The sequence below is a fragment of the Motacilla alba genome, chromosome Z (assembly GCF_015832195.1).
Source record: "Motacilla alba alba isolate MOTALB_02 chromosome Z, Motacilla_alba_V1.0_pri, whole genome shotgun sequence".
NCBI lineage: Eukaryota > Metazoa > Chordata > Aves > Passeriformes > Motacillidae > Motacilla > Motacilla alba.
Genome location: NC_052046.1, coordinates 40,609,041 through 40,621,170, shown reverse-complemented (window position 1 = coordinate 40,621,170; position 12,130 = coordinate 40,609,041). Strand labels below are relative to the sequence as shown.

General features: G+C 44.3%; 1 protein-coding gene across 1 annotated transcript in view; it reads right to left on the bottom strand.

Moving 5' to 3' along the window:
- The window catches only part of ELP1 (elongator acetyltransferase complex subunit 1), a 33,540-nt gene extending 22,901 nt beyond the window's left edge, over window positions 1-10,639 (bottom strand). The window contains exons 1-11 of the mRNA XM_038123937.1: window positions 10,392-10,639; window positions 9,195-9,347; window positions 7,518-7,599; window positions 5,549-5,629; window positions 4,789-4,874; window positions 4,117-4,216; window positions 3,140-3,230; window positions 2,528-2,651; window positions 1,849-1,939; window positions 549-779; window positions 105-275 (exon numbers count right to left, since the gene is read on the bottom strand). Coding sequence (XP_037979865.1) covers window positions 105-275; window positions 549-779; window positions 1,849-1,939; window positions 2,528-2,651; window positions 3,140-3,230; window positions 4,117-4,216; window positions 4,789-4,874; window positions 5,549-5,629; window positions 7,518-7,599; window positions 9,195-9,347; window positions 10,392-10,541 — 1,360 coding nt within the window. The 5' untranslated portion in view covers window positions 10,542-10,639. The remainder of the gene's footprint in view (window positions 1-104; window positions 276-548; window positions 780-1,848; window positions 1,940-2,527; window positions 2,652-3,139; window positions 3,231-4,116; window positions 4,217-4,788; window positions 4,875-5,548; window positions 5,630-7,517; window positions 7,600-9,194; window positions 9,348-10,391) is intronic.
- Window positions 10,640-12,130: the final 1,491 nt, after the last annotated feature.

Sequence of the window (12,130 nt, the reverse complement as noted above, 5' to 3'; positions counted from 1 at the left end):
ATGTCTTGTGTAAAGATTTAAGTGACCATCACCTTACTAGTCTCCTAAGGTAGTGTTCTCAGGAACACAGGGTTTCTTTTAATAAGGCTGCAACATGCTCTCACCATATCTGTACACAGAGATCCTGTTATCAGCATCCAGGATAGCCATGTCCCCACTATGTTTGGGATCTGTGTGAAATGCAACCTGATTAACTGCCTGTTGGAGCTGGAGCTCATAGGTACACATGGGTGGAGGCACCACAGCATGCTGGAAGGCTGTGACAAGAACTTTATCTGTGGAAGAAAAGAGAAGAAAATCCAAGATGAACCCCAGTCCAAATGTTAGTGAAGCTCTTCCTGGATTCTTTATTGGAAGCAGAAATAATGTTACAGGAAAATGGCTGGTGTACTCTTAGTGGTTACCTTCATTGAGCTAACCCTGAAGCATCTATCAATTACATGGATCCCCCCCTAAAAGTGTTGTAGAAACAACTAAAAGAAGAACTGAATACAAAAGGCTACCCCACCTTTTCTGACCCTAGAGCTGGAAGCTGTCCCACTGCTTACCTCCATCTATAACAGCCACATTTGCCATATGTTGACTGTTCTCCCCCAGCCCATGGTCTGTGGTCCAGTGCCAGTCATAGAAGAGGTAATGCCAGCCATGGCAGAGTATATGTAGTCTATACAGGTTCTCTCGGTCCCATAGCAGCGACACCAACTGATTTTCCTCCAAGTTACCGAAGTGTAGACTTTGCTTTAGGTACCAGTGATAGTTCCCTGTGGTCCACAGCTGAACTGCAGAAAAACAAAGAGTTACTACAGACTAGTATTTGAGACCCAGCTCAAACCCTCCCTCCCAACCACCACTGCCCTTCTATGGGTGGGTTAAGTGCAATTAAAATAACAGTTCTAGTCTTCTGTCCATGAGCTATGTCATACAACACACAGCACAAGAAAACAACACACTGGGCAAAAGTCAATTCTAAAATTCACTGAGCTACCCTTTGACACAGTACCCTTGTTTAATGAAGGACTCAGACCTTTACTATTCCATTTGTATCACTTCCAGTTACAGCAGCCTGGAAGATGCTTAAAAATCAGGCTGAGCTACCAGTTCTTCCTCACCAGCTGAGCTGGTTTTGGCTGGGGTAGTTGATTTTCTTCACAGTGTCATGTATGGGACTGTGTTTTGCATTTGTGCTGAACACAGCATGGGTAAGTGATGTTTTAGTTATTGCTGAGTAGGGCTTACAGAGAGCCAAGGTCTTTTCTGCTTTTTGTACTGCCAAACTGCCAAGCTGGCAAGGAACCTGGGGATGCATAGGAGGTCAGGAGGGCACACAGCCAGGACAGGTAACCCCAGCTGATTAAAGGGATATTTCAGACCACATGACATCATGTTCATATATAAAGAGAGAGGAAGAATGAAGAAGAGTGGGATATTTGGACTAATAGCATTTTTCTTCTGTAACAGAAGTAACTATTATACATGATAGGGCCCTGCTGTCCTGGAAATGGTTGAACACCTGCCTGCTCAGGGGAAGCAGTGAATTAATTCCTTGCTTTGCTTTTTACGGTATGCATGGCTTTTTCTTTTTCATAGTAAACTGTTACTGTCTCAACTCATGAGTTTTCCAGCTTTTACCCACGTGATTCTCTCCCTGATATTGCTGGTGGGTAAGTGGACAAGTGACTGTATGGGGCTTGGCTACTGTCTGTGGTTAAACCATGACACCAGCAGTGTCAGTGGTCTCAAAGCTAATTGCAAGCCTCCATAGTGTCTCCTACCCAGCAGGTAAGTGCCCTCTGCTAATGACATTTGCAGGCAAGTGTTAAGAGCCAGAGCCCCACGGAGTGCTCTCACCATAAGTGTTTGGGTTGGAGTTTTCCACCTTCAGGTCTTCCAGCCATATAGCCAGGATTGTAGAATCTGCATTCCAAAGCAGTTCATTAACCTGCAGAAACAAACATGGCTGTTGCTGATATTCCTGCTCACAGAAAGTTTACAAGACCAGGAGGTGCTTCAACAACAAAAGGTACATTGGTTATTATACAAACAGAGCCCGTATGTACGGCAAAGCTCCTGACAAGGCATCCTGAGAAGACCACAAATGAAGAGGCCACAAAAATGACGGCAGCCTTCTCTCTGCTCTCCTTGACACTGAGTTAAGCATTTGCTAAAAGACCTCCCAGCATCCAAGCACAGAAGCAGAAGTAGTGCCCTAGCAATAGCTTCTCACTTATTTGGGATGAGTATATAACCTCACTCTTGCAATGGCTGCCATGCTAAAAAGCACTTTTGATTCATTTGCCTGGTACAAAGTATATAGAGCACAGAAGTAGCCCAGGACTACAATCATCCTTTACTACACGTCTTTGTACTACAGGCTTGCATCTTCTCTTCGCTGTTCTCTTTTCAGGTCATTTCTCCCATTAGGATAAGCACAAAGTATTAAGTTAAAAACCTCTTCCTAGAATCTGGAAGAGATCTAGTCCTCTTCTCCATTATACTCTCATCAAACAAGCCCAGACAAAGAACTTACTTTGACCTGCCCTTTCTGGAAAGGGAGGGTGAATTCTCCATGAAGAAGTCCATTCTTTTCCAAAAAAACCACATCATGTCGGTTGGGTTTTTCTTGTGTAGATGCTATCAGGTTTCCTGAGGGCCTTAAAAAAGAGCCAAATGAAAATTCATTGCTTACACAATCACTAACTGTCATTCTAAACCCCAGTCATCTCACATTTTTTCCAGTGACATGAAGAAAAAGGCAGCAGAGGATGTGTTTTCCTCAGCACTGTTCAGACAGTCATAGATCCAGCACAGATCAGACCTTGTGATAGTCACAGGTGACCAAATAAATGTCAGCACTAGGAAAGGAACCTGGAATATTTCTTTTTATACAGCTGAGCCCAAACCCACTTGGCAATGACTTTATGCAGAGACTCTATCCCTTCTTCCCACTTGTGATGCAAGTATTAGGATTTTCAGGGTTTAAAGGGCTACTCTTCCTCACGCTGAATCAGAGAAAACTTTCTTCAAGTTTTGGGAAAAATCAATCAAACGCTGAAGAAATTAAAATAATGCTGATCAAAGACTGCGACCAGGGAATAACAAGCACCACTGTTGTCGGCATTGAGACTGCAGTACTACTCACTTCCAGGACAGTGCTTGTTCTAATCCTGAGACAGGCTCACTTGTTGACTGCAGCACAAGCTCTCTGCTCCACACCCGGACCTTCCGAGCACCTACAGGTTGAGAGAGCAATAAGACAAAAGTCTAAGAAAACTGGGAAGAGACTTTCCTAATTTTATGAGGGTAGAAGAGCAAATTTTGATGTACATACATAAAAAGGAGATTTCTCTTGTACACCTTAAAGGCTAAGAATTTATTCTGTGTCAGGCAGTTCTTCCATAGTAACCAAGTGACCAAAGGAACTGTGTTAGGAATTTCAGCCTGATGTAGTTCAGTCATAATCATTTTCCGCTCCAGCTTTCACCATAGAGATATTAAAATCATGCTATAAATTTACAATCCTCCCTAATCTGAAGTACTGAAGGTAAAAACCCAAACAAGTGGAAGAGCAGTGTGTTTTGTTGCAGTTCAATATGTTAACCAATACATTTAAACTGCTCAAAAAGTAGTATTTATCATGAAAAAGATCAGTTACAGTTTTAGAAATAATGCATATGCTCATCACCTCTTTGACTTCAGGGCAAAACCAAGGGAAAAGTATCCACCAGTATCTTAAAAAAAGTGTGCAAGGCTAAATTCTAATATGAGGTACAGTGGGTATATGAACCCAAACATATTCATCCATTTGGCATTGAGAGCCTATCAGGTATTGCTTAAAACTTGAGCAGGTGAAAGAAATAGTTCAGATAGTATCTGCAAAGTAGTACCTCCTCCTGGCATCTCACTGAACTGAAAACCAAACCACACAGAAAGTATTCAAAATATCAACATCTATAAAATGGCTCTCAGAACATCAGAGCAGAAAAAAGGGCAATTAAATAGCTCAACTCACCCACACTTTAAGTGGTCAACAGATCACAAACAGTCCTTGCCTTACCCAGATTCTGCTTAAGAAGGCCTTTACACAAGCTGGTATTTCAAAGAAGTGGGGGGCCATACCTGACTCTGGACAGACAGCACTCACTGCAACAAACTGTCCGTCCCCTCTCCATGTCACCCGAGGCCTGCCATCATCCCAGGCTGATGTTGGTAACACTTCCTGAAGTCACACAAAAGAAAGTTGCATCAAAGCTTGGGAAGGCAACTGCTGTCTTTGTCTAAACAGACTGCTCTTTCAAGAGCCTTAGGATGAAATCCATCCATTAAAACGGGTCAAGACTAGTAAGTTAAAAACTCACTATTCAAAATGTTGTTTTAGAAACACTAGAATTAAAACTATTTAATTCAACCTATTCCTCCTCCAAGTGCATATGACTGTCTCTTCACATGACCACACACTATCCTTCCCATCCACTGGGGTCTCTACTTATAGACAGCAGTGCATAAGCTGGACACACAGTGAATTGAGATTTGCTAAAGATTGATGCTGGAAAATGGCTGCAAATCTTACTTTGAGTTCTGTTTGAAAAGTAAGTACTCCCTGATGCTTGCTTGAATTCAAAGAAAGACAAAAATGTATGATTTCAGACAAAACAGAAACAAACAGAAGCAGCATGTGAAAACTACCAGAAAGGGGGTGGCAAATCAGCATCACAGGAATAACAGAAACTCTCTTAATTCATGCTTTCCCTGAGAGAGCATCAGCTTGAGACAAAAAAAGCAGTATAATACCGTCTGTTTGCGATGTGCTGCCTGTTTCCCTTCTGATCCATGGAACTGTGTCTCCTTTTTACCCCAGCCAAGAGCAACAAACTTTCCTGGAGAAGAAATAATCCTTGTAGTGGAAGATTTACAGATAATATCTTAACTACTGTGCACTATGTACACAACCACAGCCTCAAGCAACCGACACCTTTGTGGATGCTGCAGTCTGGTCAGAGAGAAAGCCAGATAAACTTTTCCAGGAATTGTTTTGGGGAGTTTTGAGAAGGCTGAGAGAAAGAATTAAAACAATCTTGCAGCTGGTATTTTGAACAGTTGTTTTCCCATTATATGTTTACCAAAGGGCGTTTTCTTAATTAGTCATTGGTGACAGGGTGTTGATTAAATGACCAATCAGGTCCACCTGTATCAGAATGGTGCATAAAAAGAATGGCTTTCTAATAAAGCTCACATTAGCCTGCTGAAGAGAGTTAATGTGTTGCTTCACTCCTGTTTGTGACTCAACAGTGACACACATTCTTCTCAGATTTTATTCTAAAAACCTGTTGGGAAGTTACATAGTCTAGAAAGTACTTTGGTACATGGAACTTACTTGAATTTATGCTGACAAGTAACAATATTGACTTTACCCTTCAGCTGTCCAGCAGCATTACAATCTAAATAAAATGTCTCCTGGGGTCTCAAAGTGCTTAGCTCCATTTCCTTACTTTCCATGTGCTTAAAACATATCAATTACATCAGGGCAACTTAATTTCAGTGCATCTCTCACCTTCTCCAAACTCATCTTGGTGGATTTGCTTCTCAGTAATTGGTTCAAAATCCCTTGTCATCATGATGAGTGTCTGCTGACCTGCAAGGCAAATATTAAACACAGTATCAGTAATGGTATCTGCAACAAATAAAAACTCAAGTCTTCTGTGTGCTCCTATTGTTCTGTCATAGACCTGAATACAGAAAACATGGTACTAGAGAGAATGTATTCTTCAAAGCATGAAACTTCAAACTGGAACAGAACAATTCCAAGCTTTTCTCCTCAAAAATATGTGTCCTGGCCTAACCTTAATAAGTTTTTTCACCTTCCAAACAAATACCTAGTTCCTTTTCTCTGGAGGTATGAAGGACAAGAAGGCTACTGGGAACAGTCACCATAGATGTATGAAGAGGAATTCATACCATCCTTATAACCTCCTACAATGAGGTGACCAGCTTGTGTATATGGGGAGAACAGGGGATTTCATTTATCTTGACTCTAATAAGGCTCTTGATGCTGCGTGCCACAACATCATCACTGACAAACCCATGAAGTATGGGATAGATAAAAGGACAGAGAGAACCAGCTGAACTGCCAAGCTCAAAAGCTTGCTAGCACTGTGAGGAAGTGCAGGTCAAGGTCAGTCACCGGCATGCCCCTGGACACTAGGGGCAATGATTAACATTGTCCTTAATGACCCAAAGAATGGGACCCTTTGCAAGTTTGTAGATGACACAGAACTGGGAAAAGCAGCAGGTACAGCAGAAGGTTGTGATGGTGTCCACAGGGACCCTGTCATGTAGGCAAAATGGGATGCCCAGAACTTCAAAAAGCTCAACAAGAAAAAAATGTCCTGCATATGGAAAATAGCAAACCTCAGGAACTAAGACAGACTGGGAATCAAGTGGCTGGAGAGCAGCCTGGCAAAAAATAATAAACTATATTTCCTGAGGCACCAAGTTGAAGTAGCTAGCAGTATGCCCTGCTGCACAGATGGACAACAGCATCCTGGCTGCTGTTAGCAGCATTAGGAGCACTGCCAGCAGGCTGCAGGAGGTGATCTTGCTCCTCTACTCAGTGCTGGTGAGACACATGGAATGTTGACTCCATTTCTGGCTGGAGTGAGTCTTGCAAATGAGAAATATGTCACGTGAGTGGAGGCTGAGACAAGCCAGACTGCCCTGGAGAGAAGGCTTCAAGTACAATCATTCCATGTAAGAATCTCATCAGCGTGTGTAAATATATTATGCGGGAGGTGGGGTACAGTAAAGAAGACACAGCCATGTTGTTTTGGTGCTGAGGGACAGCACAAGAGGCAATGAGCACAAACTAAAATACAGAAAATTCCCTTAAAACCTTAAAAGAAAAGGGTTGTTTTTTTTTTAACTCGGAGGGTGGTTACAGACAGAAACAGGATGCCCAGAGGGTTGTGGGGGGTCTCAAACCTAACTGCGGAAAATCTCCAAACAACTTGCTCTAGGTAACACACATTGAGCAAGGTGGTTGGAATAGGCAATCTCCAGAGTCTCCTTTCAGTCTCAAGCACTCTATGATTCTGTTTTGTCTGAAGTTAATTTTATTTTCTAGATGAGTCACACCTGTAGTTAATTAGGGCTTGTGACACTTATATTTCATACCAAAGGTCAAGAAACAGTTTTTGTTATGAAGAAGCCGAAATGGTGATATAAAGAAGTCTTTATGTTTTTGAGGCAAGATCAAACGTACTCCCTGGAAGATTTTAAGGACTAAAAACTTCCACAAAGCAGCTTTTTGGGCCTAACCAATTTCTGCTTGGATCTCCAAAACACCTTATGAACCATGAAATGAAATCTAATATATAGGATCTGGTAGAGTTTTTTCCCCTTTAAGTCCTAGTCCCAGTTTCATAACTTTTTCATCCACTCTCTCAATCTTGGTTATGTTTTGTGCTTTGGCCATAGAGAGTTTCACTCCTACAGGCAGAAAGCTTACAGACTGTTGCTGATACCTGTTGCAAGCAAAACAAGCTCTTGGTCAGGACTCCAGCTCATCACACTCAGACCACTGTCCACACTTCCAACACATTCCACCTGCAAGATGAAAATAAGATCACAGGAACATGAGTGCAGCACTATCCCAGCACAAAAGCAAACAGTCACCAAGAAAAAAGAAAACTGTGTTCTACTTTAAAAAAATCTAAAGTCTAACTTCACACTTTGTGTTGAACAAAACAAAAGACACATTTCTGACTAAAAACAATTCCAGAATGTTTATGAATGAGAGCCCAGGTAATGTAGAGTCTAGCACATTCTACCATACACCATTTTGGAAAGAGCTTTATTCTGCAACTCTCAGTCTTATGTCAGCACACACAGCACACATAATCACAGGCCCCCCTGATAGGGCCTGTGATTACATTGGTAAATATTCTTCAGATATAATGATTCTTACCTAGAGAATTCCAACACACAGATAAACTCTGACCAGCCTGCGAATGCTGAACTTGACAACTGTATATACCTGCACCCATGTCAAAGCTTATGGAAAACTGGGCTAGTTTTACTGGGCCGTCATGAGCAAGTAACAGCAGTAGGCAGAGAACTTTTGTTATGCATGGTTACCCTGATTTGCAAAAGGCACAGAACAGAACAACAAATATACCACTTGTTGTGATAAAAAGCAAGATGATGCCCTTCAAGAAATTAGGCTTGGGTGTCACAATCTTTCCAGGTAAGAAAAGTGAGACTGGACACCTGTCAGCAGAGTAACTATCACTCACGTAGAGAGTGTTTCAGTATAAGCAGAAGAATCTTCCAGGCCTCCTTCTTGGTGCCCAGACTGCACCAAAAGAAGACTGGAAAGTAAAGCAAAAACCCAGAAAAGCCAAACCCCAACAAAATAAAGAATCTGAAGTTAAATCTGTTCTCTGATGCAACTATCACTGCAAAAAAAAAAAAAAAGCTCTGTTAATTTCTATTCCCTCATGATATGTTGTAAATTGCAATACAGGACAGATTTTTCAGATACAGCTAACTGCACATCTAAGTGGTATCTGCAAATCAAGTGCAAACATGAACCAAAACAGACAAGCTGCAAATAACCACGATTTTACAGCTAACCCAGATAGACCCCTATCATCTCATGTCCACTTAAACCTGCACTGTTGGACTGGTATTGTGGGAGCTGATTCAGATTTCAGAGGGTGCTGTTGTGGTGTCCTGCTGAAGATGATACAAGACACTGAGGAAGGAATAGAAAGCAAGTATCTCAGTTTCTGCCATATCCTAAATCGTGTCAACATGTATCAACTGATAACAAAATGGAAGCTACACAGTGAATTATGAATATGAATAAATACTTTATTCTTTACATAGTCTCAGCGATATCCTGTTTCTGTAAGACTCTCCAGCAGATCGTTTGCTGCTGGGTGCTCACTGATCAAACTTAGAGGACCCAGGCTGTGGACAGGCAAACCATCATTTCAATTCAAGTTCTTTTACAGAGTATATATTCTGTCTTAAGTCATTCCCAAGGCTATCACAAAAATCAGCTTGTCTGCCCAGAGAATGGAGACTAGCCACAGCTCAGTGTGCAATGAGTGTACAACTGGCTACTAAAGAAATTTTAAGTGTTACTCTTTCCTCTGAATTTCCTCAGTTCCATTGAGTCTTTTCTGCCATGTTACCTGCTCCGTGCTCAGACTGCACAGTAGGATGTCTCCAGCTGCTGTAGCAACACACACACTCTCCTGCTCTGGAAGATCTTCAACACCCACAATGCAGCCACTTCCATCCTCAGGCAAGAACCCATCCACAGTCAGGGAAATTTCTCTTGACACCTTGATACAGAAAGGCCAATGGCTTACTAATTATACATCAACTCCCTGGGATTTTTGCAAAAATGACAGCGTAAATGACATAGGTATATTTCATCCTACTGCAGTTACACAAAGCACTACACAGTAGAAGAGTGAGTGTGAATGGCACCAGAAAAAAAGCCAACTTGCAAGTACTTATCTTCATTTATGGTAAAAGTGATAGAAGAAAATGAGAAAACCCATATATGGGAGCAAACAATACACAACTTCCAATTTGCCCTGCTAATCATCTTCCAACACCCTTTTCATACTTCACCACAGTATCAACATTAAGAAGTTCATGGGTGGCGGCTTAAAGTGTCCCACTGCTCTTAAGGGGACATGCAGACCACCAGACACAACACAAAAAATAATTTCTAAGGAAAATCATTTGGATGGTTAAGGTACAGCAATCTTTGAAAATTAAATCCCTGGAAAGCTCCAAAGGTTTTTTGTCAGCTAATTTCAGAATTGAATGTGCTGAAGGAATTAGATGCCTCAGAGTTGGACAGTGAGAAGAGAGCAACACAGCTCTAACAGGCATTCATGACTCAATAGCATTCTATCATTTTAGCGGTATGTTGGCGTGTTTTCCCCCCAGTGCAAAGCTTCCAAAGTTTTCTCTTGTACTCTTCACCATCTCCTTGCCTGCTTGGTTCTGTTTTGTGAACCTGTCCGGATGCAACTGCTCACCGGGTCGTGCTTAAGACTAAACCACGCGAATAACACGCGTCTAACACAGCCACGCTCTTAAAAAGGCAGGTTTAATATTTTACAAGCACAGACAGCCTCTTCAGCCACGGAGATCACAGAGCAGCGGCTTCCACGGCACCGTGAGACAGCAGCAAGCGGCGGCGGGGAGCAGCGGCAGGGTCCAAGACCGCGCAGACACCGCCGCGAAGGGGGAGCCGCATCAGGAGACAGGCGAGTTCCCAGCGAGCTCCCGCTGGCGGAGGCTTTGCAGCCAAAGCCGACCCCAACACACCGGCAAGCACCAGAACCCTGCCCCGCAGCCGCGGCTCTCACCGAGTCCCCGCCGGGGCGCAGCTCCACGAGCCCGTACTGGGAGCCCACGAGAACCGCGCCGGGCTCGGCGCCGAGGCAGAAGCACTGCGGGGTGCCCGTGGCGGCGGCGGAGCGGCACCCGCCGGCCCGCAGCAGCCGCAGGTTCCTCATGGCGGAGGGAGCGAGCGATGGAGGCCGGGCAGCGAGGGACGCCAAGCACCGGGACCGCCTCACGGCGCCGCCATGTCGCGCAGCGCGGGCGGGCGGGCGCAGGCGCCGTGCGCGGGTGTCGCGCTCGCAGGGCGGAGCGCGGCCTCTCGGAGCCCTCCACGGGCCGCGCCGCAGGGCCGGGCCTGGGGCTGCGAGCTGCCGCGGCTGAGGCGACAAACGCAGCCCTGCGAGTAGTTGGGAGCTCAGCTCCCTGTGAGCCTACACAAATAACAGAATCACCGAGTCTGGAGGAGAGCTTTAAGGTCACCCAGTCCAACCATCCACCTGGCACTGCCACTGTCACTCTTAAACCACATCTCCAGATCCAGATGCTTAAAAGGGATTGGGGACTCCATTGCCTCCCAGGGAAACCTATTCCAATGCCTGACCACCCTGACAGTGATAATTGTCCTCTCACTGCAGGCCCGGCAGGAGAAACTGACCCCCACCTCGCTACACCCTCCTTTCAGGGAGTTTTAGAGAGCAATGGGGTCAGCCCTGAGCCTCCTCTTCTGGAGATTAAACAACCCCAGCTCCCTCAGCTCGTTCTCATAACACATGTTTTCTGGTCCTTTCGTGAGCCTTGCTCCCTTTTCCAAACATGCTCCAGCACATCAATGTCCTTTTTAAAGCAAGCAGCCAAGAACTGGACACGGCACCTGATGTGCAGCCTTGCCAGTGTCAGACGACAGCGGGAGTAGGATGATTCTTTTGGAGCCATTTGGGCACTAGCCAGCTGAAGCACTCCAGCTGAGGCTTCCAAGGCACTTACAGGCCAGCCTTTACATAGGTTAGTGCTGTCCTGATGCCACTGCTTCTGTCACACTCTGCCACCTCCCTCCAGGTGTGGCTGAGGGGGAGAAGGTAGTTCAGCCTTCAGGGAAAAGAAGGACTTTGTGCAGTAATACCCTCCACACTTCCCCCTTTTCCTAGGGGAGCTAGAGTCAGTCAGTCAGTACTGATGATGTTTAAGAAAGACATGGAGCTATTGCAGAAGGTCCAGTGGAGACAAACATAATTTGGGGCCTGGAGCTTCTCTCTTATGAGGAGAGACTGTGGGACCTGGGCCTGTTCAGTGCAGAAAAGACTGAGAGGGGATCTCATCAATACATCCAAATATTTCAAAGGCAGGTGACAAGAATTTGATGCCAGATTCTTTTCAGTGGTGCCCAGTGACGGGATGAGAAGCAATGGCCATAAACTAAAACACAAGAACTTTCACCTTGGCACGAGGAAGAACTTCTTTGTGTTGAAGTCAGCAGAGCACAGGAACAGGCTGCCCAGGGAGATTGTGGAGTTTCCCTCTCCACAGATATTAAAATCCTACCTCAATGCATTCTACTCTAGGTGGTCCTGCCTTGGCAGGGAGGGTTGGACTAGATGGTTTCCACAGATCCTTTCCAACCCTAACAATTCTATGATTCTATGTGGTTCTATAATCCAGCCTACTGGCCAAATACCAAGAAAAGACAAATTTGAGACAAATTGTTTTTGTCTATGGCAATCTGTAAATTTTGCATGCTGTAGTTGGCCTTGTGTGCTCTACAGTT